This window comes from Dromiciops gliroides, chromosome 1 (genome assembly GCF_019393635.1).
Source record: "Dromiciops gliroides isolate mDroGli1 chromosome 1, mDroGli1.pri, whole genome shotgun sequence".
Taxonomy (NCBI): Eukaryota; Metazoa; Chordata; class Mammalia; order Microbiotheria; family Microbiotheriidae; genus Dromiciops; species Dromiciops gliroides.
In genome coordinates, this window is record NC_057861.1 from 73,367,327 (window position 1) to 73,395,252 (window position 27,926).

The 27,926-nt window shown below is 46.6% G+C and overlaps 4 protein-coding genes across 5 annotated transcripts in view; 2 read left to right on the forward strand and 2 right to left on the reverse strand.

Moving 5' to 3' along the window:
- The window catches only part of LOC122745599 (DNA (cytosine-5)-methyltransferase 1-like), a 42,589-nt gene extending 33,375 nt beyond the window's left edge, over positions 1-9,214 (forward strand). Inside the window, 7 exon segments of the mRNA XM_043990971.1 lie at positions 3,222-3,363; positions 5,545-5,711; positions 6,188-6,365; positions 7,059-7,254; positions 7,886-8,049; positions 8,616-8,732; positions 9,104-9,214. Of these exon segments, the coding sequence (XP_043846906.1) occupies positions 3,222-3,363; positions 5,545-5,711; positions 6,188-6,365; positions 7,059-7,254; positions 7,886-8,049; positions 8,616-8,732; positions 9,104-9,214 (1,075 nt within the window).
- Positions 9,215-11,258: 2,044 nt separating this feature from the next.
- Positions 11,259-16,723, forward strand: EIF3G (eukaryotic translation initiation factor 3 subunit G). Its single transcript, XM_043986490.1, has 11 exons — positions 11,259-11,378; positions 11,633-11,679; positions 11,839-11,922; positions 12,054-12,142; positions 12,499-12,558; positions 14,289-14,393; positions 14,500-14,689; positions 14,969-15,076; positions 16,103-16,239; positions 16,385-16,491; positions 16,591-16,723. Exons 1-11 carry the CDS (start codon positions 11,359-11,361, stop codon positions 16,604-16,606), a joined length of 963 nt encoding a protein of 320 aa, XP_043842425.1. The 5' UTR covers positions 11,259-11,358; the 3' UTR covers positions 16,607-16,723.
- A 410-nt stretch (positions 16,724-17,133) lies between these two features.
- Positions 17,134-20,179, reverse strand: P2RY11 (purinergic receptor P2Y11). The gene is made up of 3 exons (XM_043986505.1): positions 20,150-20,179; positions 19,360-19,562; positions 17,134-19,053 (listed from the first exon to the last, which is right to left on the reverse strand). Exons 2-3 carry the CDS (start codon positions 19,555-19,557, stop codon positions 18,511-18,513), a joined length of 741 nt encoding a protein of 246 aa, XP_043842440.1. The 5' UTR covers positions 19,558-19,562; positions 20,150-20,179; the 3' UTR covers positions 17,134-18,510.
- A 226-nt stretch (positions 20,180-20,405) lies between these two features.
- Positions 20,406-26,250, reverse strand: PPAN (peter pan homolog). Of its 2 annotated transcripts, none has more exons than XM_043986443.1 (12): positions 26,123-26,250; positions 25,811-25,981; positions 23,872-23,973; positions 23,615-23,665; positions 23,360-23,530; positions 22,947-23,023; positions 22,624-22,731; positions 22,408-22,531; positions 22,143-22,221; positions 21,699-21,828; positions 21,425-21,597; positions 20,406-21,330 (listed from the first exon to the last, which is right to left on the reverse strand). In XM_043986443.1, exons 1-12 carry the CDS (start codon positions 26,138-26,140, stop codon positions 21,209-21,211), a joined length of 1,326 nt encoding a protein of 441 aa, XP_043842378.1. In that variant the 5' UTR covers positions 26,141-26,250; the 3' UTR covers positions 20,406-21,208. The 2 variants fall into 2 exon arrangements, with proteins under 2 accessions (XP_043842378.1, XP_043842386.1); XM_043986451.1 differs by having other exon boundaries at positions 26,128-26,246.
- Positions 26,251-27,926: the final 1,676 nt, after the last annotated feature.

Below are 27,926 nucleotides of genomic sequence, written 5' to 3' on the forward strand. Positions count from 1 at the left end.
TCTGAAAGATTATGATTAGGTTTTGCTGGATAGGTGATTCTTGGTTGTAATCCCAATTCTTTTGCCCTTTGGAATATCATATTCCATGCCCTCTGATCCTTTAATGTAGAAGCTGCATAGATCTTGTGCTATCCTGACTGGCACTCCACAGTACTTGAATTCTTTCTTTTTGGGCAGCTTGCACTATTTCTCCTTGGAATTTGGCTATAATATTCCTTGGAGTTTTCCTTTTGGGATCTCTTTCAGGAGGTGATTGGTAGATTCTTTCAATTTCTATTTTACCTTCTGCTTCTAGAATTTTCCCTGACAATTTCTTAGAAGATGATGTCTAAGCTCTTTCCTTGATCATGGTTTTCAGGTAGTCCAATGATTTTCAAATGATCTCTCCTGGATCTATTTTCCAGGTCATCTGTTTTCCCAAGGAAATATTTTATATGCCCTCTATTTTTTTTTTGTTCATTTGAATTTGCTTTATTATTTCTTGATTTCCTCAAAGTCATTAGCCTCCATTTGCTCTATCCTAATTCTTAAGCAATGACTTTCTTCAGATAGTTTATACACCTCCTTTTCCATTTGGCCAATTTAGCTTTCAGGTTGTTGACTTTTTTTCATGACCCTCCTGTGTCACTCTCATTTCTCATTCCATTTTTTCCTCTACCTCTCTTACTTTATCTTCAAGTCCTTTTTGAGAGCTTTCCATGGCCTGAGACCAATTTAATTTTTTCTTGGAAATTTTAGGATGTAGGAACCGTGACTTTCTTATTATCTTCTGAGTATGTATTTTGATCTACCTTGCCACCAAAGAAGCTTTTGATGGTCTGCTGCTTTCTCTGCCTGCTCATCTTGACAACCTATTTCTTGGCTTTTAACTCCTTAACATGGAGCACTGTTTCCAGGATGCACTGTCCCAAGCTACAGGGGGTCCCAGGTGGTACAATTAGTCTCATCAGCCAGCCTGGACTATAAATAACCACAAGTCTGCTTTCTCTTTAACTTGGAAGCAGAAATTTGTTGGGTTTTTGTTTTTGTTTTTTTGTTTTTGGTGAGGCAATTGGGGTTAAGTGATTTGCCCAAAGCTAGTTAAATGTCAAGTGTCTGAGGCAGGATTTGAACTCTGGTCCTCCTGAATCCAGGGCCGGTGCTTTATCCACTGTGTTACCTAGCTGCCCCCGGAAGCAGAAATCTGATTGAAATCTGATTTTCTATGGGTGAAAGCTTGATGTGCCTGTGGCCCTCCCCCACTGGGCCTCTGCCACTGAAGTGCACTTCCTGGGCAACCTGCTCTGCCTCTGCTCCCACAGAGATTTTCCCCCCACCCCACTAGTTCCCCTCTGGACAACGGCTGGTCCCCCTCACCGGGTCAGTGAACTGAGTTTCAGAAGAAACAGCTGATGCTGAAGATTATGTGGCTCTGGAGGCAAGGCCTTTCTGGGGCTGGATCTGCACCACATGCTGAGTTCCTCTCTTATCTCATACAGCAAATGATCCCTGCCATCTATTTAAGCTGTCTTTGGCTGGAAAATAGTCTCGCTCTGTTCTTTTGTGGGCTATGCTGCTCCAAGAGTTGTCTTATGGCACTTTTTTGCAGGGTAGTGGACAGATTTTCAGGAGCACAGAGTCATAGCCTTCCTCTGCCATCCTGGCTATACTGAGAGTCTCTATCATAATCACTTCTAAAGAGCTCAGACAATTGGCTGGCTTGGTTCTCTGTGGGGGTCTTTTTTTGACCTAGGAAATAGTAATGTGACACCTTCTTTCCTTTCCTCTCATCTTTCTCATATAACTCCTTTCAAGAAAGGAGGAACTGATTTTTTTTCCCTGAGCATGCCTCTCCTGACCCATGTCAGCTCCATGTTAAAACCTTTTCTTGAGGTCCCCCCACTCTATTCTCTACTTTCTATACCAACGTGGGGGTGGGGGTAGGGAATAGAGGAAATTTGAAGTTCCTTTGTTTGAAAGGACTTACCTATATTGAATTAGTTTCATGAAAATTTTAGTCTAGATCAGGTTTTTTTGGGGGGGGGGGGCTGGGCAATGAGGGTTAAGTGACTTGCCCAAGGTCACATAGCTAGTAAGTGTCAAGTGTCTAAGGCCTGATTTGAACTCGGGTACTCCTGAATCCAGGGCCAGTGCTTTATCCACTATGCCACCTAGCTGCCCCCCAGATCAGGTATTTTTAACTTGGGATCTGAGAACTTATTTTCAAAAATACTTTAATAGCTGTATTTTCAATATCATTTTAGTGGATCTCTAAAACACTCTTCTAAGAAGGAACATAGGCTTCAGTGGGCCAAGAGGGTCTGTGACACAAAAGGGTAAGAGTTTGGTTCCTTTTCCAAATTCAAAAGCTCAAAATATATATTAGTTAAACTAAAAATTTCTGAAATCCCAAGTAGACTTTGAATCACTGAGCCAGAAATGAGTTTTCTCTACACAGTCAGATTCTGTGTTGTAGATTATTCATGATACAAAATTATTATCTTTAAGAAAAAAAACCTTTATTAAATACAGACAACCTGGAAAACAACTAAGAAGGGCAAAAAAAAATACTTAATTAAAAAAACCAATGCTGCCCACTGTATAGAGCAATAAAACAGAAGGGAGAAGTAGGTAGTAGAATAAATTCAACATTACTTTGATGCTTCAAGCAGACATAGTTCAGTGACTCTCTGCTGGTTTCTGTTAATAAGATGAACAAGTTAGGGAAATGGAAACAGTGCCAGCTGTTGCAAGACTTAGAGGCAGGGCTCCCAGAAAGTCTGCTATCAGTTGCTGTGGTTATCTCTTCCCCTGTCACTGATTCTGACTCTCTCCCTCCTGCATCTCTCAACTTAAAACAGCCACTGCTACAGAAAATCCATCCAATAAGCCCACAATAGCTTCATCTCTTTTTTTTTTTAATTAAAAAAAGTTGTTATTTTTTGGGGCAGGGCAATGAGGGTTAAATGACTTGCCCAGGGTTACACAGCTAGTATGTGTCAAATGTCTGAGGTCACATTTGAACTCTTGTCCCCCTGAATCCAGGGCCAGTGCTCTATCCACTGCGCCACCTAGCTGCCCCCTATAGCTTCATCTCTTTCAAGGCTGATAGAAAATAAAACCTCCACCTTCTAGGGTCTTAAGCAACTTAGCCCCATCCCCTCTAGTTCAAGTCTTGTCTGAATGACTAACTGTTAGATTTTCTACAAAATCTTACTCAACTCATTTCCCTTCTCCCACAGCTACTGTGATTACTACAGACCCAGGTTTTTCGTACTAGAGAATGTAAGAAACTTTGTGTCATTCAAACGTTCCATGATTCTGAAGCTGACCCTCCGATGTCTGATTCGAATGGGATATCAGTGCACATTTGGTGTAATGCAGGTAGGTTTATACTGAGATACCGGGGGTGGGTGGGGGATAACCAAGGAATATGCCACTGATGTCACTGTCCCTGTTCTGATGCTAAAAAAAGAAAAAAAAATCATAGTATTTTAGAAAATGGGCTAATTTAGATTGGGAGCTGGGTTCAAACACCAGCTCTACTATTGGATACTTGGGTGACTTTGAGCAGCTACTTTTGAGCAGTCCACTTCATCTGGAAAAATAAGATGATTGGTTTAGGTAACCCACTGGCGGGTCTCATCTACCTCTAAATTTGTCTTCGAGTATCGCTGCATGTTCTACTACACTTATTTCTCATGCTTCCTATCAGTGGATTAGAATGGACCAAAGTCTAGGCAATTGGTTTCAAACCAGATTTGTCTCGTAAAACAAAACAAAATTGGTATGGAAATAAGTCTTCATCTCAAGTCACTTCTCTTTGTAAGCTAATTGATTTAGCTTTTATTAACACAGGAAGTTCGCTTTTAGAACTTAAAATATCTCCTCAAATGTCTTCGATGAAAAGTCCTATATCCTTCCAACAGGTTTGCTTTTCTTCTGACCCAGACTTTTTCCATGGCTGTCATATGGAACGTAGTGTATTAATGGCACCACATTCAGATTGTGTTGTGGGGCTGAGGAAATGAAGGATCATTAAGTTCCCTGAAACTGAAAATAGTGAGAAGTTTGATTTTTTTTCAGTGTCAGATATAGTTGAAAGCTTATATGTAGTTAGTCAAATGAGATTAATCAAATCAGATGTCAAATGAAATCAAATAATCAAATGAGTGCATATGCCAAGTGCTAGGCAAATCTCAAAGCTATATAAATGCTATTATTTTCACGATTAGCCATTAAATAGATGACCAAGAATGATCTACTATGGTCAGAAATTTTAGCTTAGTGTGACTTGATCTGTTATGACTACTAATCTTGGAAGAATAAATTCAGCAGTAAGCTTTAAGATAAAACAACTGAAGGGGCAGCTAGGTGGCTCAGTGGATAAAGCACCTGCCCTGGATTCAGGAGGACCTGAGTTCAGATCCAACCTCAGACATTTGACACTTACTGGCTGTGTGACCGTGGGCAAGTCACTTAATCCTCATTGCCCCATAAAATAAACAATTGGGTTTTTATCCTTTTTGGTTTGTCTTTAAAAAGTACTATTTGTTAGATTGGATGACTCTTTGAGAAGGGTAGGGATAATGGAGGAACTTATAGTAATGGAAAAAAACCAAAATACATTAATAAGCTTATTTTTAAAACTATACAGTTACCTTTTTTTTAAGGCTGCAAAAATTTAATGCTCACAAAGGTCAAGGTCTGACCTCAGGGGACTGAACCAAAAGGGTAATTTTTTTCTCATGTTTTGGTTCCCAGTGACATAGATGACAGGGTTCCCAGCTCCTCCTATATAAGCATTCAGGGAAACAAATGCATAACAAAGAAGACAAACTTCATCACACCACAAAAAAAAAAAAAACCAACAAAAAAACCCAGAAGGCACAAGACTTAAGGGACCCATAGATATAGAAGACGTACCAAGTTTTTACAAAAAAAAAGGATGAACTCTCTTCAGAAGAAAACTGAGCTCAGTGACCACCAGGACAGCAGATCCATTCTAATAGAAGCTTCTTCTCCCCACCCCCCCCACCCCAGATTATCTTGGAGGGCCTCCCCACTTTCTGAACCTAGTCTCAAGAGATGCTGAGGGGGCCAGTCAAAAACAAGTGAATATGACTTTGTGTTGCCTTGTTCTCTATATAATTGGCAGTTTTCCCTCCTGTTAAGGTATCAGTGGGCATATCTGTGCCCTCCTTTCATGTAAAGATCCATTCGTCAAGAACCTGTTTTTGGTTCCTGAATAAACATTTTCCTAGACACACCAACAGTTAACTCTAGAGCCCAGAAATACAGGTGATTTATTTTTATGGTGGGTTAGAGTCTAGGTTTGTGAATCAATAAGAATGGGGAATTTCCTGAATAGAAATTTACTGTACTTAAACATACCTACAATGCATTAGGAACTGAATCAAAGGTGAGATTTGAATCCAGATTCCCCTGAGATTCCCAGAATGGCATCAATTTCCTGTATCTTATTGTTCACTGGTAATCTTTACATTTTAAATCTATTTGGCTCACTTGGTAGAAATGGTATGTTTCTTTGTCTTCTGTGTTCAGGCTGGCCAGTATGGCATTGCTCAGACGAGAAGAAGGGCCGTCATCCTGGCTGCAGCCCCTGGCGAGAAACTCCCCATGTTTCCGGAGCCCCTGCATGTCTTCGCACCCCGAATCTGCCAGCTCGCTGTAATGGTGGATAACAAGAGATATTTTAGCAATATAAAGAGGTAAAGGTGTTCAGAACTAAGGACTCTTCCCTAAGAGTCAATTTCCTGGGGACAGCCAGGTGGCACAATGGACAAAGCACCAGCCCTGGACTCGGGAGAATTCAAGTTCAAATCCGGCCTCAGACACTTGACACTAGCTATATGACCCTGGCAAGTCACTTAACCTCAGTTTCCTCATCTGTGAAATAGGGATAATAGTGCCTACCTCAGGGTTGTTGTGAAGATCTCACGGAGATAACATTTAGAGCTTAGCACCCTGCCTGGAATATAATAGGGGCTATTTAAATGTGAGTTTAATTTTTGTTGTTGTTACTACTTAGTATGTATATCAAATCAATAAACATTTATTAAGTGCCTACTCTGTGTCAGGCACTGTACTAAGCACTGGGGATACAAAAGAGACAAAAGACCCTATCCTCAAGGAGCTTACAATCTAAAAAAAAATCAAATCCCTAAGTGGCTGCCCTTTGTTTCAGGATGGGTTCTGCTCCGCTTCGAACGATGACTGTCTATGATGCAATGTCAGACCTCCCAAGTATCCAGAATGGTGCCTCAGAGGATGAGACTGCTTACAAGGGGGAGCCCAAATGCTGGTTCCAGAGACAGATAAGGGGCTCAAAAGATCAGCAAATCCTCAGGGACCACATCTGTAAGGTAATGTGCTACCATGGTAATCTTTCATGTTGTCTCTCTATCCAGGTTAGTGGCTAGTTTTCAGCCACATCCTTAATATTCCTCAGAGATGTGAGGCCACCTAGTCACACAATCAGACTAGGAGGAGACCTCAACAATTCTCTAATCTAAGCCATACCTGCAAAAATAACCCCTGGAGGGGCAGGTAGGTGGTGCAGTAGATAGAACACCGGCCCTGGATTCAGGAGGACCTGAGTTCAAATCCGACCTCAGACACTTAACACTTATTAGCTGTGTGACCCTGGGCAAGTCACTTAACCCCCATTGCCTCACTAAAAAAAAAAATTTAAATAACCCCTGGAAACAGATTCTTAACCTGGGGTCCAGAGACAGATTTCAGGAGATCTGTGAACTTGGATAGGGAAAAAATTGCATCTTTATTTCAATATAATTTTTTAAAATCCTATGTATTTCTATGCGTTTCAAAACATCCTTTTGAGAAGGAGTCTGTCAGCTCCATCAGACTGACTACCAAAGAGATTCATGACACAAATGTGAAAAAGCCCTGGACTAGAATGACACCGGAAAGCAAAGTCTTAAGTTCTAAAATGATCTTCAGAATTGTGTCCCATAAAATCGGGATAAGTCCTGCTTGGGGCCCCACTGGGAAGGGTTTGGGAGGGAACAAAGGGCTAACCTTGACTTTGGTTGCAGGAAATGCATGCTTTGGCGATGGCTCGGATAAAACTGATTCCCCTGACCCCAGGGGCAGACTGGCGAGACCTTCCTAACATCCAGGTGCACATCTCAGATGGCACAGTCACCAAGAAACTCCGATATAATTATGATGATAAGAAGAATGGACGTAGCAGTACTGGAGCCCTCAGAGGGGTCTGTTCCTGTGCAAAAGGTAGATGGTGTGTGTGTGTGTGTGTGTGTGTGTGTGGTGTACATGCGCACATTCTCTAGTGATGCTATTGCAATAGTAATCAGTTCCTGCCCGATTCGTCACTGATTCTAAGCTATCTTCATTTGGCTGTGCTCCTCTGAGATCACTGAGGGAGGGGAATAAAATGTTTCCTAGCAGTTAAATGTTTTCCTGCCTTAATAGTTTTCACACTCCATTAAGTAAATTTAACTAGCATTTTTTGACCTTCCTTTATTTAAATTTCATTCTATGTGCCAGTTAGTGGGGATACAAAACTAAAAAGGAAACTCTTCCTGCCTTCAAGGAACTTACATTCTACTGGGGGAAAAACAACAGATCAAAGAGTTAATACAAAATAGTTACAAATGGCACAGTAACTTTCCCTGGAAAGAGGACTCTAGCAACTGAGGAAGCCCTTCAGTGGGAGGTAACAGCTATGATGAGTAATAGAGGAAAGAGGAAGTGTATTCCAAGAATGGGGACAGCCTCTGCAAAGGTGTGGATATCATGTATGGGTAATAGCAAGGAGGCTAGACCTTTACACTCTCACTTTATTCAGTTGGATATCAAATAGCTAATCACCTCTCAATTTCAACTTGACCCTTCTATTTAGGTAAACGATGTAATCCTGCAGATAGACAGTTCAACACCCTGATTCCATGGTGCCTGCCTCACACTGGGAACAGGCACAACCATTGGGCTGGGCTCTATGGAAGGTTGGAGTGGGATGGCTTCTTCAGCACCACAATTACGAATCCTGAACCCATGGGCACACAGGTAAGGACACTTCCGTGGGAGGAAGTGGAATTCGCCCATTTTCCCACCATTGTGGAAACTTAAAAACAACAACAAATGTTGATAGCTACTACCAGCCAATGAGCTGTAAACTGAGACTTGTCCATCACTTGCACCATGGTCCTGTAGCTTTAGAGGACAGTCTGAGCTGGTCACAGTTTTGCTTCATATATAGAGACCGAATGGTGCTTTGAAGAACCAGGATCAGATTACCCCATCTCTGAAGCTTATTGGCTGTAACACTGGGCCCCGGGCAACTTTCCTGGATTTAAGAGGAAAGTCAGCTCCAGCCCTAAGGCTGGCCAAAATCCCAGACTTCTATCTTTGTACAAAATACAATGATCTTTATCCCAGTGGAGATATCTAACTTGAGAGGTCTTCTCCAAAAAGCTTTGTTGCAGTTAAGCGTTGATCCTGCTTTGGGACCATTGTGTTATAGGAAGGAGAGTTGTCAGCAGTCTTATTTTTCTCTACTATCCTTTAAATCTAGTGAAAGTTCATGTTCTAATGAAAGGAAAGCTCAGGGGCAGGGATTCTTGTGTCCACAGGGTCGAGTACTTCACCCAGAACAGCACCGACTGGTGAGCGTACGGGAGTGTGCCCGGTCCCAAGGATTCCCAGATAACTACAGATTGTTTGGCCAAATCCTAGATAAACACAGACAGGTCAGTGTTAACTTCCTAAGGCTATTTTAATTGGATGGGCAACACGTTTCTGAGGCTATTGGACAACTCTTCATTAGAAACAGTTTGACACTTGAACAAAACAAAGTGTCTTCTTGCCAACTGAATACCTGATATAAATTGCATGTGGCTCTTCCACCAGAAGGTTTGAGGTGGCCCACATCAAAAGTAGATTGAAACATGGTAGAATTCTACCTTGGGTAGAATGGCACCCTGATTCAAGTCCTCTGAAACATGGTCAGACTGCTGCTGTCCCCTGACACAGTGCTGAAGCCAGCCAACATGTTCACTGGGGTCTTTCTGGTACAAGAGCCTATTGCACAAAACCAAATTCTTTCCCCTTCCTCATGCAGGTGGGTAATGCAGTGCCTCCACCGCTTGCCAGAGCCATAGGCAGGGAAATCAAGCTCTGCATGTTGGCCAAACTGAAAGAGAAGGCCATAGGTAGGTGTCAGTGTGGCTAGAGGACTTTCTGGTGTGTGAGATGGATTATGTGCTGGTACATTTTAGGGGGTAGTATGTGGTAGCTCAGCTGTCCTTTTCTTCCCCTCATTGCTCAGTGAGTCTCAGCTCAAGACTATAGGTCATAGAGGGGAAATCACTTGGGATTGTCCCTCTTATGGGTGGACTTCCTTTACTGGGTAAAGATTGAGGATTATAACACCTTATTGAGCTGTATCTTAAGAGAGGACCTACTATGTGGAGGAGAACTCTAGGCTCTATTTTGTCAGACAGTGAGCCATTACCAACTTGTTGCCATCTGTTAATATTTCCACATATTTAATAGAATTGTTATTTAACCCAAAACATTTAAACTGCCACATTTGGCAATCATAATCATGCTGCCTCTTTTTATTCAAACTCAAATTTTTCTAATTTGTTTCTCTTCAGTTAAAGAGGAAGAAGAATGAGGGACAGAGCTATCTTGGACTACTCTCCTCAATGTGGTCAATCATTTTATTCCATTGTACTCATGAAGTGTCTACCTCCTTGACTGACATTAAGATGTTTTTAAATGATCAAATTATTAAACTAAAACTGAAGTGCCTTTTATATACTCTAGATTTTAAAACTTTTAATTATATATTAAATGTAACTGCTCATGACAAATTTTTTGCAGTTTTTAGATATATATATTATAATAAATCTTATTAAATGATCAAGTGTCTTTACTGAGTTTTTTGTTTTTTTTTTTTGGGGGGGGGGGTGAGGCAATGAGGATTAAGTGACTTGCCCAAGGCAAGGTTATGTGCAAGTCTGAAGTCACATTTGAACTCATGTCCTCCTGAATCCAGGGGGCGGGTGCTTTATCCACTGTGCCACCTAGCTGTTCCTTTCCTGACTCTTAAGTAACTCGAAACTATTTCTGAAATTGTTCCAGTTCCTCTCTGGCATATGAGGACCTGAGTAGGCAGCTTGCCACAGCTTAAAATATTTTGAGTTGGAGAATGAAGTCTCCTTGTAAAAGCCTTCTGCTGTGAAAAGGCAACAGGATGTCTTGGTCAAAGGATGTCAGGTGTTTCTAGTTCTAAAGGGAAGAGCCAAATTCCTGGCCAGGATGGATGGCAACTATGTAACCCCAGACACCTAACGCCCCCCTAAAAGAATAGGGTTCAGCACTGAATCAATCCTAGTGATGTAGGAGGTGAAAAAAGGGTTAATAGAAAAACCCAAAACCCAAGCGCTAATTCAGATATTAGCTCTAAAGGGGAGTCAGACCCCAGTTAATGGGTAACTTATACTAGGTTCTTGTACCCACAGAAATCAGTGCCCATAACGGAAACAGGAGAGAGGCCGTGATGACAGACTAAATGACAACAGTATAGAAATTCTAATGAAAAATGGAGATATTTTGAAACTAGTCATGGGAAACAGAAAGAGACGTGCAGAAAAGGCCAAATTTGTCCCCAGATTCACCTTATGACATGTAAACCCTAAAAAACACACCTCCACTGAAAAAGGTACCCGCCTTGGGGGTTGGCTTAGGACCCCAGGAACTCCAAATTAGGATAAGCCCTCCCTTGTAACACCCCAAGGAGGAGATTATTATAATGAGACTGATAATCAATTTATCCATACTATAAATATAACTTTCCTTATGTGAGAGATACCTTTCCACGTTCCTGGTTCTCTCCCTGTGGTCACCCACAGTATTGCAATAAAACTTGGGAAACTGACTCAGTCTTGTAATTCTTTTGGAACAACCAATTTGACCCCAAATTCCAGCCCACATCACTAGGATTTGCGGTGGGGGAGAGGGGGTGGGGGGAGTGGAAGAGAAGGGGAGTGCTGGAAATAGAAAAGCGGGAAGGGAAGTAGGGTAGTAGGAGAGCAGGAGTGGGGGGGGGGAAGAGAAGGGAAAAGGGAAGTACTAAGGGCTGGAGGCAGACATGGAGGGAGGGGAAAGCGGGGAGGAAGCGACACCTCTTCTCCAAGACCTTTCCGAGCAGGCTTCTCGCCTGCGCCAGGCAGCCTACTCCACGAGGAGCCGCTGTGACGACGGAAGCGCCGAGCGACGCCCCAGCCCAGGCAGCGGAAGTAGGTATGGGTATCCATTTCCGCTTCCGCTCTTTGGCCCGGGCTCAGGCTGCGTGGAAGATCCCGGAGGATGCCGACGGGAGACTTTGAGTGAGAAAGCGGGGCCCGGGTCGAGGGGCTGGGGTCCCGGGCGCCGAGGCTGGGGGGGCTGGAGGGCGGAGGGGACCCCTGGAGCGGGAGCGGGGAGCTGACGGTGTCCCCGGCGCCTGTGCCGGACCCGAGGCCTGGACAGCAGCCCGGAGCAGGCGGAATAGAGCAGGCGAAATAGGGCAGGCGGGACAGGGACGAAAGGATCCCTGAGCGCCAGTCCTTGCGCGCCCCTGAAAAACTCTTTCCTCCCGCAGCTCGAAGCCCAGCTGGGCCGACCAGGTGGAAGAAGAAGGAGACGATGGTAAGTCCGGGCCGGCTGACTAAAAGCGGCCGCTCGCGCTCCCCGAAGCCAGTTCTCTTCTCCCCCCCCCCCACTCCTCCTGGCCTAGCATTTCCTTTCCTCCCCCTTCCGACCAGTCTCCCTCCAGGGCCTGACCTGATCTCTGTCCCTTCCCCACAGACAAATGTGTCACCAGTGAACTCCTCAAAGGGATTCCATTGACCACAGGAGAGCCCAGCAATGAGCCAGAACTCCTACCGGGTGGTGAGTGTCTCCCCCCCCCCCCCCCCGCTGTGTGTGCGTCCGTGTGTGGGAGCTTCCCAGAGGGAGGGCAGGTTTTCGTCATTTATGTTTGGGTCTCCATCTATTCTTTTCCTTGGCCGTTTCTTCCCTAGCACCACTCCCCGCCCCCAAGGAAGTCATTAACGGGAATATTAAAACCATCACCGAGTATAAGGTTGAAGAGGACGGCAAGAAGTTCAAGGTGGGCTATGCAGGTTTCTGTATCCCTTCCTACCTCTTCTCTTCTGGCCTTTGGGTCAGACAGGTTTGGGGGCCTCATGAATGGGGAAGAACCATTATTGAATGTTCTAAGCACCGAGGATACAAGTACAACAGAGTCCCTGTTCTCAAGGTGCTTTTAATGTGGGAGCCCACATATATAGGGCAGTGTAAAGTCATTGTGGAGTTAATTGACACACAATGAGAGTATTAATTTCATTATCCTACCTAAAGGAGGAGGTAGAATGCAGGGGTGCCATGTGCCTAGTACATGGTAGGGAGACCCTCCCAACACGAAATGGATCCTTTCCCCAATCCCTTTTCTTTTCCATTCTTCAGATTGTCCGTACCTTCAGGATTGAAACTCGGAAGGCATCTAAGGCTATTGCAAGAAGAAAGGTAAGAACCATTTTGGGTTTGGGAAGTATATATTTACATATCTTTTTCTTCGGTGCCCTTCTTGATATTATTTTCTTGCTTTAATTCATCATGGGGCAGGACAGCATGATACTCTGGAAGGAATGTTGGACTTGAGTCAGGAGAGACCTAGGTTCTAATCCTGATCCTGACACTTAGAGCAGCTATGTATTCCTGGGGAAGTCATTTAACTGTTTTGAACCTCAGTTTCTTCATCTTTAAAACGGGTATAATAAAGCTTCACCTAATTCACAGAACTGTGAGAAGTTTTTCTGCAAACGCTAAAAATCTACATAAATCTGAGTAGTTGGACTTGATATACACGTACTCTTAAGCCAGGAATATTGAGGAATCCTGCAGCCTTATTAGTGTTCTGGGCCTTGTATATATTTAGGAAAAGAAATTTTCTTAGAATTGGAAAAAAATTGGGGGCTCAGGAACTAAATAAGCAAGAGAATAAAAAGGACTACACATGAGAGCAGATTCAGAATGTGAATATTATCCAGCTTAGAAAGATGACAGCTATGATCTCAGCAATTACAATGATCCAACACAGTTCCAAAAGACTCATGATGGAAAATGCTCTCCACATCAAGAAAAAGAACTACGAAGTCTGAATGCAGATTGAAGCATGCTATTTTCACTTTGTTGTTGTTGTTTCTTCTTTCTTGTGGTTTTTTTTTGGTGGTTGTTGTTTTTTGTCTTTTTGTTCTGATTCTTTCACAACATGACATGTGGAAATACTTTTTTTGGGGGGGGGTGAGGCAATTGGGGTTAAGTGACTTGCCCAGGGTCACACAGCTAGTAAGTGTTAAGTGTCTGAGGTCGGATTTGAACTCAGGTACTCCTGACTCCAGGGCCAGTACTTATCCACTGCGCCACCTAGCTGCCCCCAGAAATACATTTAACACTATTGTACTGTATAACCTATATCAGGTTGTTTGCTTTCTTAGGGAGGTTAGGGAGGGAGGGAGAAAAATTTGGAACTCAAAATCTTAGAAAAATGAATGTTGAAAACTCTTTATGTGTTATTGGAAAAAATAAAATACTATTAAGAGAAAAAAATTTACAACCAGGAAAAAAAAGGTGAGAGCTAGGAGTAGGCTAGATCCAAGGCTAAAATATTTGGGTTTGTGAGAACACAAAAGCAGTCAGACTTAGAAGACAAGGATGGTCCTTGGTAGGGCTCATTTTGTAAACCTATTGCCACAAAAGTGAGCACTGAATTCAGTTCAGTTCATATTTTTGCTAATTATTTCAGCAAACAAGCTAATCGATAACATACCTCCTTATTTATTCCTTTAATGCTTTAAGATTTATAAAGTACTTTTCTCACCTCACTTTTCTTCCATTTGAAAAGGCTCTTTTGTTGAGGAAGGATTAGACTTAATTTTCTGGAGGGAGGGGAGGGATCAGAGCAGTGTATGGAAGTGACAGAGAGGAATATATTGGTTCCATTTGAATTGCTCCATATGGGCTGCCTCAGGAGGTCAGGAGTTTCTTCTGACTGTACATAGATGGCAACTGAGGGAGGTAGTAGCAAAAGGTTTTTTTACATTCCAGAGGTGCATTTCTCTTGACAGTTTTCTACTTCTTAAACTCCCTGGGGAGCCTTCACAAAAACCCGATATGTTAGGTCATCCAACCAGCCTTCCTTGTGATCTGTGGCTTGCCTGACTGCATTTTAACCCAATGACCTTTCCCATCCACAGAACTGGAAGAAATTTGGCAACTCACAGTTTGATCCCCCTGGCCCAAATGTGGCAACCACTACAGTCAGTGATGATGTTTCTATGACATTTATTACCAGCAAAGAGGTAATTCATGGATACAGGTGCTGGTGAAGAGGTCCTGAGGGTGGGGGAGGAGCATTTACATCTCAACCCCACCCCATCTACTATTACTACTACCCCCTCTCCCCAGGACCTCAATTGCCAGGAAGAGGAGGACCCAATGAACAAGCTGAAGGGGCAGAAGATCGTGTCATGTCGAATCTGCAAGGGTGACCATTGGACAACACGTTGTCCCTACAAAGACACGCTGGGACCCATGCAGAAGGAACTGGCTGAACAGTTGGGACTGTCCACTGGGGAGAAGGAGAAAATGCCTGGAGGTTTGCTAGTGGCACCTGGGCTGTTGGGCATGTGGATGGGTCTCTGTAGGATTTTATACTGTGACAGCTTATGTGACTTTGTGAATGTCACTGTTTTAGGGCCATAGAAGTTTGGCCCTGGGGGGGGGTCTTTGGCTGGGGGAAAAGGGAAGCTTCCACAAAATAGGAGTCTCCTTGGTAGGATTCTGACTGAGGTGGCTCATCATGGCCCTGGAAGCAGCTGGGAAGGGGATTCGGGGCTGGCCGTCGGCCATTCTTAGCCTATGTTTACCCCCACAGAGCTGGAGCCTGTGCAGGCAGCCCAGAGCAAGACAGGGAAATATGTGCCTCCAAGTCTTCGAGATGGAGCGAGTCGACGAGGGGAATCTATGCAGCCCAACAGGAGAGGTATGGAAGGGGCCCTGGTGGCAAGATTGGGCTGGAAGGGAACAGATGCTTAAGAACTTACTTATAGAGCCTAGGAGAAAGTACCCTAGGGCAGGACATAGGCCCTGCTTTCCTGAAGCTAACAGCTCAGTAGGGGAATAAGGTGCTGGTATGATGCCATTTCTCAGCTGAATTAGTGAGGTACCAAATAAATGTGCCGTATGAGGTCTTAGAGAGAAGCTCATCTGACTGGACCATCAGGGAAAGCTTCCTAAAGGAGTTGGCATTTGGATTGGGTCTCAAAAATGAACACACATCCATCTGGTGATTGGAGAGTGCAGTGCCTGTTCAGGGTCAGTGTAGGCCAGCTCGTTTGGAGTAACATGAGAAACTGTCAGCAATGTGTGGTGTCACCCGTGCCTTCAGTGATGGACAAGTTTGAACTTTATTCGGTATTGATCCATTGAAGAAAATTTTCAAACTGGATTGATATGAATGTAATTTTGCTTATGAAAAATTTTGGAGGGAGAAGAGGAGGGGACGTGGAGGTAAGGAGCCTTGAGCACATTTGTAGAAAGGTGAAAAGGAGCAAGTGGTGAGGGAGGGATCAAAGATACAAGAGAAAGGGAAATTCCTGTTCTAGCAAGGGGTCGGGGGACAGTGGAAGAGAAATGGGATCAAGGGCTTGGGAAGAAGGCTTAGCCTTGGGGCCACGTTAGGGATCCCCAGTATTCTCTAAAGTAGAAGTCTGTGTCATCTTCTGTCAGTCAGCAGAAGGTTGAAAAAGAGAAGAAAGGGTTTAAAACAATGGGATCTGGCAGTTGATGAGGAATCAAACACCAAACCAAGGTTATGATTGTAAATCTGTTGTGAGTTGAATCAGTTTTAGATGGGGCTGTAGTTCCTGTCTTGCCTCTGCTCGGCTGCTTCCCCCAGGGCTGGGGGTGGGGTGCGATGCTGTGGGACTGGCTTGTAATTATCCAGCATTACTGCCTGCGTTGGGCTGCGCCTTTCCAAGCCATACCCAGCTTTGCTTGTCTCTTCCAGCGGATGACAATGCTACCATCCGAGTCACTAACTTGTCAGAAGACACTCGAGAGACTGACTTGCAGGAGCTGTTTCGGCCATTTGGCTCCATCTCCCGAATCTACCTGGCCAAGGACAAGACCACTGGCCAGTCCAAGGTAGGACCACTGACTAGGTATATGAGGTATTTTCTGGGTGAAAGGCATGATTGATTAGGGGCCTGGGTGACTAACCTAGAACATGGAGATTGTACTGTTTCTGGATGGAGGGAAGGCTAATTCTTCCTTTAATGGCCTTCCCTAGGGCTTTGCCTTCATTAGCTTCCACCGGCGGGAGGATGCTGCTCGTGCTATTGCTGGTGTGTCAGGATTTGGCTATGACCATCTCATTCTCAATGTGGAATGGGCCAAGTAAGTTCTCTCCTTCCCTGTCATCCATCTCTGGCCAGGATTTCTGGGTTATGTTTCTCCCATTGAGAAATCCTGACTGTCTCTTTGCTGTTTCTACAGGCCTTCAACCAACTGAGGTCGCCATGTCCACTTACTCCACTGTTGCCTGGATTGGGAAAGGACCTGACTCTGAGGAAGGGGTCTGGAATGGAAGCCCCTTACTGGCCAAGGGCAATAAATGTTCACAACTGCCCCCTAGTCTCTTCTTTATTCTTCTAAGAAGCCACATGGGGGTTGTGGCTTTACACCATTCTCTAGACCAAAGCTTCCAAAACTGTGGATTGCAGCCCTATATGGGGTTGTGCAACAATGTGAGGGGTTGTAGAAAATTTGGCATCAGTAAAAGGTTATGTACACCTATTTTATAAACAGTTTCTCAAGCAAAAAGAGGTCACGAGTAGAAAAAGTTTACACTTCTTCCTTGGCCTTGCAGGGGCTGGGAGCTGCCACTAGGTGGCGACATCCCTCCCTGCCTGGGGCTTGCAATACAGGCTCCCTCCCTTCCCACAGCTCCCATTTAGGGCACGTGTGACTTTCCTGCTCTGTTAATTCATTCAAAGGCCTTTTATTCAGTGCCGATTTTATTTCATTTTTCTCCTTTAATAAAAATTCTATTTACACTCACTTCTTCATGAAGTGGTCATTTCACTTCACTCTTCCCCATATCAGAATCCTCCCTCCTTATAGAGAAGTGCAGACAGACAGACAGAAACAACGTGTAGACCCATGTCTGAACATGCATGTTCTGTTCCACACCCATTGTCCACGTTGGCCAAGAGGAGGGAAGGCTCCACTGAGAATGGATGGACAGACAGACACTTCAGTATTGATTAGTCAGGAAGTTTTTCCTTAACACTGAAATAATTTTGTGAATTATTCTGATTTTGCTTCCTTTGCATTAGTCACATCTGGCTCTGCCATTTAATGCCTTGTGCTCATAGGCAAACCACTCGATCTCTTTAGGTCTCAGAGTTAGCCTCTGAAAACAGAAGGTGGCGATGGAGGCTGAGATCTCTGCTGTCCCTGCTGGCTCTACACACATGGTCTTAGGTTCCCTTATTTCTCTGAATTCTTCACATTTGTCACTTGTTAGGGTTTCCATTATGTCCACACCCTGTGTTCTGTTCATCCGTTCCGTAGTTAATGGGCATCCACGTTCGTTCCAGTTCTTTGTGACTACAAAAAGTACTGCTATCAATATTTTTGCAAAAATGAGCTTTCTATTGTCTTTGAACCACAGACAGTTATTTTTAGACACTGTTAGCGGCTCAGTATTCAGAGATAAGCGGTGACAGCCTTCACCCTCTAGGGACTTAGAGGTTGGGAGGCAGAATGGCACATGCGCAGAAAAGCATGATGCAAGATCCCAGCAAAGGAGAGAGAAATGTTAAAGGAAAATTTGAGAATGTTTTCAGAGGTGGGAGGGATGTTGGAGATTAATTACTGTGTGGATTTGGCGCCTGAGCAAATAAATGAGCATGTTCTAGGCCTAACAAATGACCTACACAAATGTAGGGAGGTAGGAAATGGCTGTCAGGTGCAAGGAACTTCAATCCAGTTTGGATAGGACTAGAATGCTGAGAGTAGGGAGAATTATGGGCAGGAACGTTTTGGAGCCTTCCTGAGGGGTTCATTTTGGAGGCAGTAGCCACTGATTTTTGACTGGGGGGGATGATAGCACTATGCTGGCAAGCTGCCTAGGATGGATTGGAAAGAAAAGCCAGGTCTGGGAGATGAGTTAGCAAGGAGCAAGGGAACAGGAGAGTCAAAGGTCCCTCGAGGTTTCTACCTTTGGTCCCTTAATTCTTCCATTGGTCTAGCACAGTGGTTTGAGGGAAAGGAGGGAACTGGTCTTTCCTTGCACCCCCCCTTCCTCATCACCCTTCTCCCCTAGGTAGTCATGGGCTCACTGCTGGTCTCAAATAGCTGAATGTCTTAACAAAGCTCCACCCAGCATGTTGGGCTGCATCCTGTTAGTGGTCAAGATTCCATGGGACTTATCTGGCTCAGGGACATGTCCCCACCCTTGGGTCTCCCACATGGTCTTGTACATCGGAGGCTCGAGGCCACGGCAGTATAGAGCAGTGGGTGGAGGCACACGGCTAGAGGCACAAGCACCCTGCTTGCTTGGTAGCCCAGGTACAGACCAATGTTCAGAGCAGCCACAGCCTGGGACTCATTTGAGAAAGTGGGGCAGTCGTCCAGCCAGCGCTGGCGTGCCCGGACGTTAAGGACGTGCATGATGTGGTATGGGATGTAGGACATGGCATAGAGGACTACCCCACCCACCACTAGCACTCCCACCTTGAGTTTCTCTGGCCTTGTTATATTGGGGTTGATCAAGATGGCCCGGCCAATGGCCCCATAAGCCAGGAGAGTGAGCAGGAAGGGCAGGCCACAGCCCAGCACCGCCAACACCAGACTGTAGCCCCAGTACTCTGTCAGATGGTCGTCTCTAGCTGTTCCCAGGCACTTAATACAGCCCTCAGACTGATTGGCATCACAGCGTGCCTCTGAGCCATTCTGGGGTAAGACAAAGTGGGAGAAGTTGAAGGTGGGTGCTGCCAGGGCAGCCACGAGGCCCCAGCCAGCCAGGCTGATGATCCAGGCATGCTTGGGTCTCACGTGGCCATGGGCAAAGAAGGGATGCACGATACCCAAATATCTGTTGAGGCTTATGCAAGTGATGAAGAAAATGCTGCTGTAGAGGTTACAGTTGAAGAGGAAGCGCTCAAACAGACAGGCAGCCTCCCCGAAGCGCCAGTGTTTGGGTGGATAGAAATAGAAAACCAGTGGGGGAAGGGAGAAGGCATAGAGCAGGTCACTGACCGCCAGCTGAGCGGAGAAGACGATGGCCGGATGCCATGGGCGCTGCTCTCGGGAGCTGAAACGGTACAGGACCAGGCTGTTTCCCCCCACGGCCATGAGGAACTCTACCACTAGCACAGGCCACAGGTAATCCTCCTGGTAGCGGTTCAGGGTTTTGCTAGCACTCTCCAACATCTTCGTGGAACAGTTGTGGGTCATGGTGCCTGGGGGAAGGGGAGGCAGATTTGAATGGGCTGCTTTCCCCTTCCCCAACTCTAGAGGACAGTTGGCAAACTGGTTCCCACCCCTTCCCACATGACCTCCAGAAGGGGTCTTAGAAGTCAGTCTGAAGTAGTGAAGAAATGTTGAACATAGGACTCAATGACTTGAGTTTGAATTCTGATTCAGAATTCTTTGAGACTTTGGGCAAGTCCATGGGCCTCAATTTGCTCATCCTAAATACAGGCTGAGCAGGGGTACTATACAGGCAGGTCTTTAGTTATGAATTGGTGATTTAGTTCAGCCCCTTCATCTCATGGGGCAGACGAACCTAGAACCTGCTCTTTCTGCCAGTTACTCTGGCACATCTGGATTTCTGCCCCATTCTCTGCCCTCCTTCCCAACCCCATCCTTCCTTTGCCCCATGGATTCTAGTTGGCTTTGGAGCATGGAACCCATCTACCCAAGGAGGAAGTGGCTTGGGTTCCAGTGGGAGCAGGATGATTGATCCCGAGAGGCAATGGAACAAAGCACTTTACCCCCCAACCCAACCCCCCTTTCCAGTTCCCTGTCCCCCTTTGCCTCATCTGACCTTGCTCCTGCGCGCAGTGATGGCGGTTCTCCTCAGCTGCCTCAATCTCAACTACTGGGCTCTGCTCCCGCCTCTATTAGTCAGACCGCCTCACCACCCCCTCCCCGTAACTAGCCCCTCCCTGAGCATATTTCCTTCCTCATTCTCTCACACCCCCACCCCATTCCCCAACCAGGCTTCTCAGGCAGACGGCAAAACCAGACTTTCTAGCTCCTCCCGCCCACCAGAAAGAACTCCCAAGAAAAGTGAGTGGACTCCATTTGCTTCTTTATTGGGGATATAAAAGCACAGGTCATTATTCTTTATCATCTGTATGTCCAGAATCCACGCCAGCCAAGATCACCTTCTGATCCCTAATGTTTTCCATGCAAGAGGCTGAGTCAGCAGGAACTGCCCCGAACTCCCCAGCTTGCCCCTGCCAGTTCAGACTATCAGATAAAGCTCACTTCCCCTTTAGGGTTGCCCAGTGTGCTTTGGGCCTAGAGCCAGGCTAGCAAATACTCCTTTCCACCTGCTCCACAGATAGCTCTGTGTGTGTGTGTGTGTGTGTGTGTGAGAGAGAGAGAGAGAGAGAGAGAGAGAGAGAGAGAGAGAGAGAGAGAGAGAGAGAAAGTGCACACTAGGCTATCTCTTACTCAAGTTGCTTCATCCTTGGAGGCCAAACTCTTGAGCTGCCCCCCCCCCCAATAGATCATTAACTAGGATACAAATTCATGCCAGTGAAGTTTCATGACAACGTTCTGTAAGGTGACATTTCCTCAAAACCAAGACAAGAAACCAGACTTACTTCAACCAGCTCCTGTCAAGGCCTTACAGGCTATATTTAGGGTACTGTGGGGGGTGGGCAGAGGGTGAGAAAGGAAATGGTTTCTCTTGTCCTTGGAAGTCATAAGGCTCAAGGTATTATTCCCTCCCCAGAAGAGAGAAAACTGGCCATCAGTTAATCCTTTGGCCGAATCTCAGGCTCTGGCTGCTGCCGAGGATTTGTGGCGAGGCTTCTTAGAGGCCAAAGCTCTTCCCGGGGCTTGACCCCGAGAGAAGCGGCGAGCTGTGGTCCCTTTAGGCTGCTCGGAACTTCCCCTTTGGACGCTGACCTCTACCGCTCCCTGGTCTCTGACTACTGGAGACTGGCTGTCCAGGGGGCTTGTTGGTTCGTCTTCGTTTCACCTTTGGGAACATATCTGGGGAGGGGCATAGGGGAGAGAGAACCATCACTAGAGTGAAGCCTACAGGCACAGAGACTAACCGCCCAAGATCAGCCCCTCTCCAACTCACCCTCATCTGGCTCTTCACCCACTGCTTGGCGAAAATACTCAGCCTCATCTTCTTCTTCCTCGGACACATGGGCTGCTCCATCAGGCTGCCCAGGGTCCTCTGCATCACTGTCCCCATCCCCCTTGTCCACAGCTGAGGACTTCACATGCTGCATACCCTCCAGGCTCCGTTTCCTAGCAGGGCAAAGTCACACCTGGAGACTTAGGCCTTCAGCCACAGGACCCTCCCCCGATGTCTCCTGGTGCCCCCGGCTGCACCCCGCCCCCCCACTAACCGGTGTGCCTCCCGCTGCTCTTTCTTTCGCTTGATGTCCTGCTCCTGCTTGCCTCGGCGCTCCGCCTTCAGCAGGAGCTTCTGCTCTCTGGTGGCCAGAGTGGCCTTCAGCTCCTCCTCAGACTTGTGCACTGGAGGGAAGGAGGCGAGGAGGCCCTTTCTGAGCACCACCATTCAGACAGTGCTGGAAGACATTCCCATCCCCCTCCCCTCTGGCTAACTGAGGCTGTGGTAGAGTCCAGCTTCTTAAACAGTGGGTTGCATAATTGTGTGTGTGTGTGTGTGTGTGTGTGAACCCACAAAAAACTGGGTGACAGTAAAAATATATATATATATACTATGGACCCGGGTTTGTGGTGAGAAGGGGTAGAGAGGAGAAAGGTTAAGAAGCCCTGTGGCAGAGGATGTTTCGTGCCCATCCCAATTCCTCCCTCCCCTGGCTCACCGAGGCTGTGGTAGAGGACATTCCCATCCCCGACGCCCTCCTGGATCTTGATGAGCTGCATGGTTATTCTGGGGCCAATCTGGGAGATTGAAAGAGATTGTGGATCTACCCCCAAACCACTTCCCCTCTATCCTCCCAAGCAAGCAGGGCCAGAAGCATCAGAACGTTTACTTTGAGTGATCATGGAGTGTCACGCTAGTGTTCTCATCATATCCAATGGCCCTGTGCTTGAGCGACCTCTGCCCCGCCCCAGCCCTCACCTCACCTCAGTAAGTCGGACCGCGCTCTGCTCGGCCTTCATGTTCCCCCGGCCAGCATAGGCTTGGGGCAGCTCAGTCACGTTGTGCTCCCCGTCTGGCTCTGCCTCACTCTCTGACAGCCCGGCACCCCTGGGGAACACGGGGAGAGTTTAGGCTTATGGCAGAGAGGGATTGAGGAGGGGCAGCCCCTCACCCCCCACACCTATTAGATCCCAGCTCACGTGGCAAGCAGCTCACTGACATCCTCCAAACGGCTCATGTTTGGGAACTTCTCTTGTAGAAGCTTCTTCATCCCCCGACTGGCACCCACAGGAACAACCTTCAGGCTGCTGCAGGGGTTGGAAACTAGGGGTCAGGGAGGCCCCCAGGAGTTTCCCTCCTTCCTTGTGCTCACCCTGGGCCTCAGAGCGTTTACTTAGACACAATCACGATGTCTCAGCAGAGATTTGGTCATCATTGCTATCCAGGGTTGAGAGCAGTATGTATGCATGTTCCAGACACAAGCCCCCCAGACATGAGCACAGACACACACTCACATACTCACTAGTGTCGGAACTGGAGCTCTTGGGAGTTGGGGTCATAGCTGAGGAGAAGGCAACGCTTCACACAGTTCAGGTTCACCTGGCAGGGAGAAAGACAGGAGCACTGGAGAGGTCACCCCAGCGGGGTCCTGGTACAAGCCACAATGCCAGCAGCTCACATGTATGTGGCATTTTAATGTAATATTTCTATGTGCTACAAGCTGTACTGGCATACTATCATACATATTATCAAATATACAGTTTTATACCTACTCCCTCACCACCCCAACCTTAAGATCAGTGCTGCCACTATCATCATTTTGTAGATAAGTAAACTGGCCGAGAGAGCTTTATCAGCCAGCTTGAGTGACCGAGGCAGGATTTGAACTCAGGTCTTCCTGACTCCCAGTCCAGCAGGGACTCCATTGGGTCTAACCTTGTGCACATTGATGGATGGAAACATGTTCTGGAACACGGAGGCGGTGAGCTTCACATGAAGTCCATGGGGACCAAAGCCGTTGAGCACCAAGAGCGGTGGGTGTGAAAACTGCTGCTCGTGCATCCGATGGCGCCGAAGGGAGGAGACAACATCCCGCACCAGGGAGTACTAGAGGCGGAGGGGGCAGGACTGACCTCAGCTGCTGAGCCCTCAGCCTCCCCACCTGCACCTTTTTGCTATTTGACTTCTCACCTTGGTGACCCGGAAAGTCAAAGTAGGACCCCCAGGAAGCCGGATCAGCCTCTGAGGGAGAAAAGGGAGCAGAATCACACAACTACTGAAAAGAAGAGTACTGGGGGAGGAAATGTTTGGGAGTACTGTGTAACCCCCGGCTATGGAGGGAACAGAGAAAGGGGTTAGGAGGGGTCAGGGAAGCTCAGACTCTTTTCTGGGACGAGGGGAAACACCTAGAAGGGATCCTGGCTATATGGGAAGGAGGCATCACTCACAAAAGTTACATTCTTCTCTGTTTTGCTGAAGATGAGGAAGTGAGAGACACCAAGAGGGCCAGCCACAGCCACACAATCCTTAAGGGAATTCCGCCGTCGAACCTACAGTGGTGTAAAAGGCACAGAGTAGGGCTGATGTCAGGGTGTGTGTGTGTGGTGTCTTCCTTTAGGACAAATTATGAAAGATTGGAAAGAAAAGGTTTGGGAGCAGATATCTTGAGCAAGTTAGGGGGAAATCAGTTGGGAGATCCAGGCATAATAAATTTCTGGGCCATGATTTATACAATTAAATAAATCTGCCTGGAGATTTAATGAATCTGATTAGGGTATATGTATGTGGGGTAAAAAACCACTCACAGCTATCTGTAATCCAGACAGATGTCTGAGATGACAAATGCTAGAAGAGTGGCTGCAACAAAAGTCATGGCCTCAGATACACAAAGTCAGAGTAACGGATAGGGTGAACTAAAAAGAGGTCCACACATCTAACTCAGTTCCAAGACAGGACCTCAGGACCCAATGAGTCCAATACCTTCACTTTACAGATAAGGAAACTGAGGCTCAGCAAGTGATTTCCCCAGCCATACAGCTCAGAAGTGGTATTAGGAAGATGGGTCCTAAATGTGAGGAGTTAAATTTGGCTTTGTAACTATTACCCGACGGTTGGTGGGAGAGTTTGACTGGAATGAGACCATGGGAGGATATATTGTTATTTACTGTGACAGGGACCACATGTGGGAAATAACATTTGGATGAAGCTCAACAGGAGAAGAAGCAAAAGTGATAATGCTAATTATAAATTCCTGACTTGCCTCACTGATAATTTTATTCTCCGATGTATGGAGAACTCCAAGAGAGGAACTGTTCTTCTAGACCTAATTCTTTTTTTTTTTTTGGTGAGGCAACTGGGGTTAAGTGACTTGTCCAGGGTCACACAGCTAGTGTCAAGTGCCTGAGGCCAGATTTGAACTCAGGTCCTCCTGAATCCAGGGCTGGTGCTGTATCCACTGCGCCTAATTCTGATCCAAAAGCAGGGACTGGTTGGTAAAGTATAAGATCAGGAAAGCCTTGAGAAATGAGTATTTCACCACATTTATAATACACAAGGTAGTAGACAGAGAAGCCTAGTCTTGCAATCAGGATTGCCTGGGTTCAAGTCCTCCCTTTAATATATTTTGGCTATGTGACCCTAGAGAAATAACAATTTCTAGGGTGTCCCAGGCAACCCTCTGACTAGAAGCCAGAGAAGAATTGCAGATTTGATGGAGTTGTTTTAAAAGTTGTCCTCCGGCAGCTAGGTGGCGCAGTGGATAAAGCACCGGTCCTGGATTCAGGAGTACCTGAGTTCAAATCCCACCTCAGACACTTGATACTTACTAGCTGTGTGACCCAGGGCAAGTTACTTAACCTTCATTGCTCTACAAAAAAAAAAAAAAGTTGTCCTCTAAAGCTTTATGAACCTAAAGCAAGGAAATTACAGGTAGGACCAAAAAAGAAAAAAAAAAAAGGGGGGGGGGAATCCAGAAATAACACTGAAATTTTTCCTGGAATCACAGAATCTGAGCTGGAATTAAGTTTCAGAAGCTCCCTACTCCAAATCATACCCACCCTCCCCCCAACCCTGCCCTATCATGATATTAGAACATGAAGGAACCTGGAAGACCACCTAGCTCAGGCCCTTCATCTAACAAGAAAACAAGGCACAGAGGGATTCAGTGACTTGTCCAAGGTCACGCAGAAGCATGGAGCTGGGCGCCAAAGCCTCTTTCTCTCGTTCATAATGCTCTAAATGAGACTCGGGGGAAGAAAGGGGAGCGGGGGTTCCGTTTGGCCCCAAAGGGAGGCCTGGGCCCCCCCCCCGAAACCCCCCCTTCTTCCCCGCGCACGATCACGAGCAAGGTCGGGCCGAGCTCCCTGAACTGGCGGGGCGGGCACCGACCTGCAGCGAGGTGGCCGTGTAGGGCTCCATGACTCGCCGCACGTCCAGGCTGAGCTGGCGGACCCCAGGGCCGGCGGGGCCACGTGCGAACACGAACGAATGCGGCGCGGATGCGTACGCCTCCTGTGCTCGGAGTTGGGCCGCCGCGCGTGCGCGCTTCTGGTGCTGGCTCTGCGGGGGGCAGAAGGGGAAAGCGTGAAAAGGGGCACTCCCGGACCCTCCGCCCACCCGAATAGCCCGGCGTCCCCGGGGCCCCGCTCGGAACCCCTCCCCCCGCGTCCAGATCACGCCGTCACACGCCCGGGATCGCACCTTACCGCGCCGCCCCATGATGCCGCCACGAGAACAAGATCAGCTACGGTCCGAGATAAACCACACACAGAGTCTGCACGAGGGGTCTGCACGCGGGTTTCCTGGAAGCGTCGGGAGGCATTTCCGGGGCGGGACCAAAGGGGAGGTGGAGAGAGGCAAGGAGCCAATCATTTTCTTTTGAGGCGGGGAATAGTCACCCACTACCTTCTTACGAAATGCCACGAACTATAAGAATGGCCCCGACCCGCCTCTTCCTCCTTCTCCTTCTCTTTTTACTCCCAACAGCGCCTCCAGGCGGCTCGGCAGGTCGCGCACGCACATGGTACCCATTCTCATAATGGGTTTCCCGTTCTCGCTGACACCATCAGTCCATCATTATGGTATTTTTTGTTATTGGTGGTTTTTTTTTTGGGGGGGGGTGCAGGTCAATGAGGGTTAAGTGACTTGCCCAGGGTCACGCAGCTAGTAAGTGTCAAGTGTCTGAGGCCGGATTTGAACTCAGGTCCTACTGAATCCAGGGCCGGTGCTTTACCCACTTTGTCACCTAGCTGCCCCCCATCATTATGCTTTTATGAAACTGTGTGCGAAGCCTTGTTCTGGATACTGGGGATACATAAGAAGCAATCCCTGCCCTCCATAAGGGTACGTTCTATCTAGGAAGGCCATACACAATTAAGTCTAAGTGAGAATAATAACTTTTTTATATAGTACTTGAAGTCTTACAAAGGGCTTTAGCATACGTTATCTCATTAGATCTGCACTACAACCTGTGCAATCATTTCCCACCCGATTGCACTCCTGCAGACTTCATCATATTCTCCTAGAATCTCAGCATCCTGGAAGACTACACACCCTGAAACTCACCCCTCCTCTGTACCTCCTGCCTCCGAGGCTCCTCCCTCCTGATTGCAAACAGTGGAGTATGAACTCTGCATCTCCTTCCAGACCCTCCATTTAGGGAGGGCTACCGGGCTGCCATCTCACCTGGATCTACTCCTCTGACTTTATCATGCTGGTGCTTTTCACTTTTTTTCTTTTTTTTCTTTAATGGCTTCCTCTATTAGATTGTGAGCGCCTTCAAGGCAGGATCTTGTCTTTTGCCTCTTTTTGTATCCCCAGTACTTAGCACAGGGCCTGGCACATAGTAGATGCTTAATAAATGTTTATTGAGAGACTGAAGTAAATGCTATTATCCCCGTTTTACAGATAAGAAACTGAGGCAGGTTAAAGTAACTTGCCCAGGGTCACACAGCCAGTAAGTATTGGGAAACGGGGGCGGCTAGGTAGTAAAGTGGATAAAGCACCAGCCCTGGATTCAGGAAGACCTGAGTTCAAATGCTCTCTTAGACACTTGACACTTACTAGCTGTATAACTTTGGGCAAGTCACTTAACCCTCATTGCCCTGCCCGCACCCCCCCCCCAAAAGAAGTGGTCTTTGTCCCTGAGCTAAGGATTCCAAGAGGTAAATATGATTATATTCCAGGCATCCTTACACACCTGTGCAAAAAGCCTAGAGAGAAAAGATGAGATGTCCTGTGTGAAGCTGAGAAAGAAGATCAGTATAGCTGTATGGTAGAATAATTGAAGTCAGTCAGCCAGTCCTTCAATAGTATTTATTAAGCACCTACTGTGTGCTAGGCACTGTGCTTAATGTGGAGAGACAAAGGTAAAATACAGTTCTTACTCTCAAAGAGTTCACAGTGTAATAGAGGAAGCGATATACAAACAACTCTTAGTTTCTGGAGATATTTATGAAGTCTTTACTATGTGTTAGGCATTGTGCTAAACTGTGGAAATACAAAA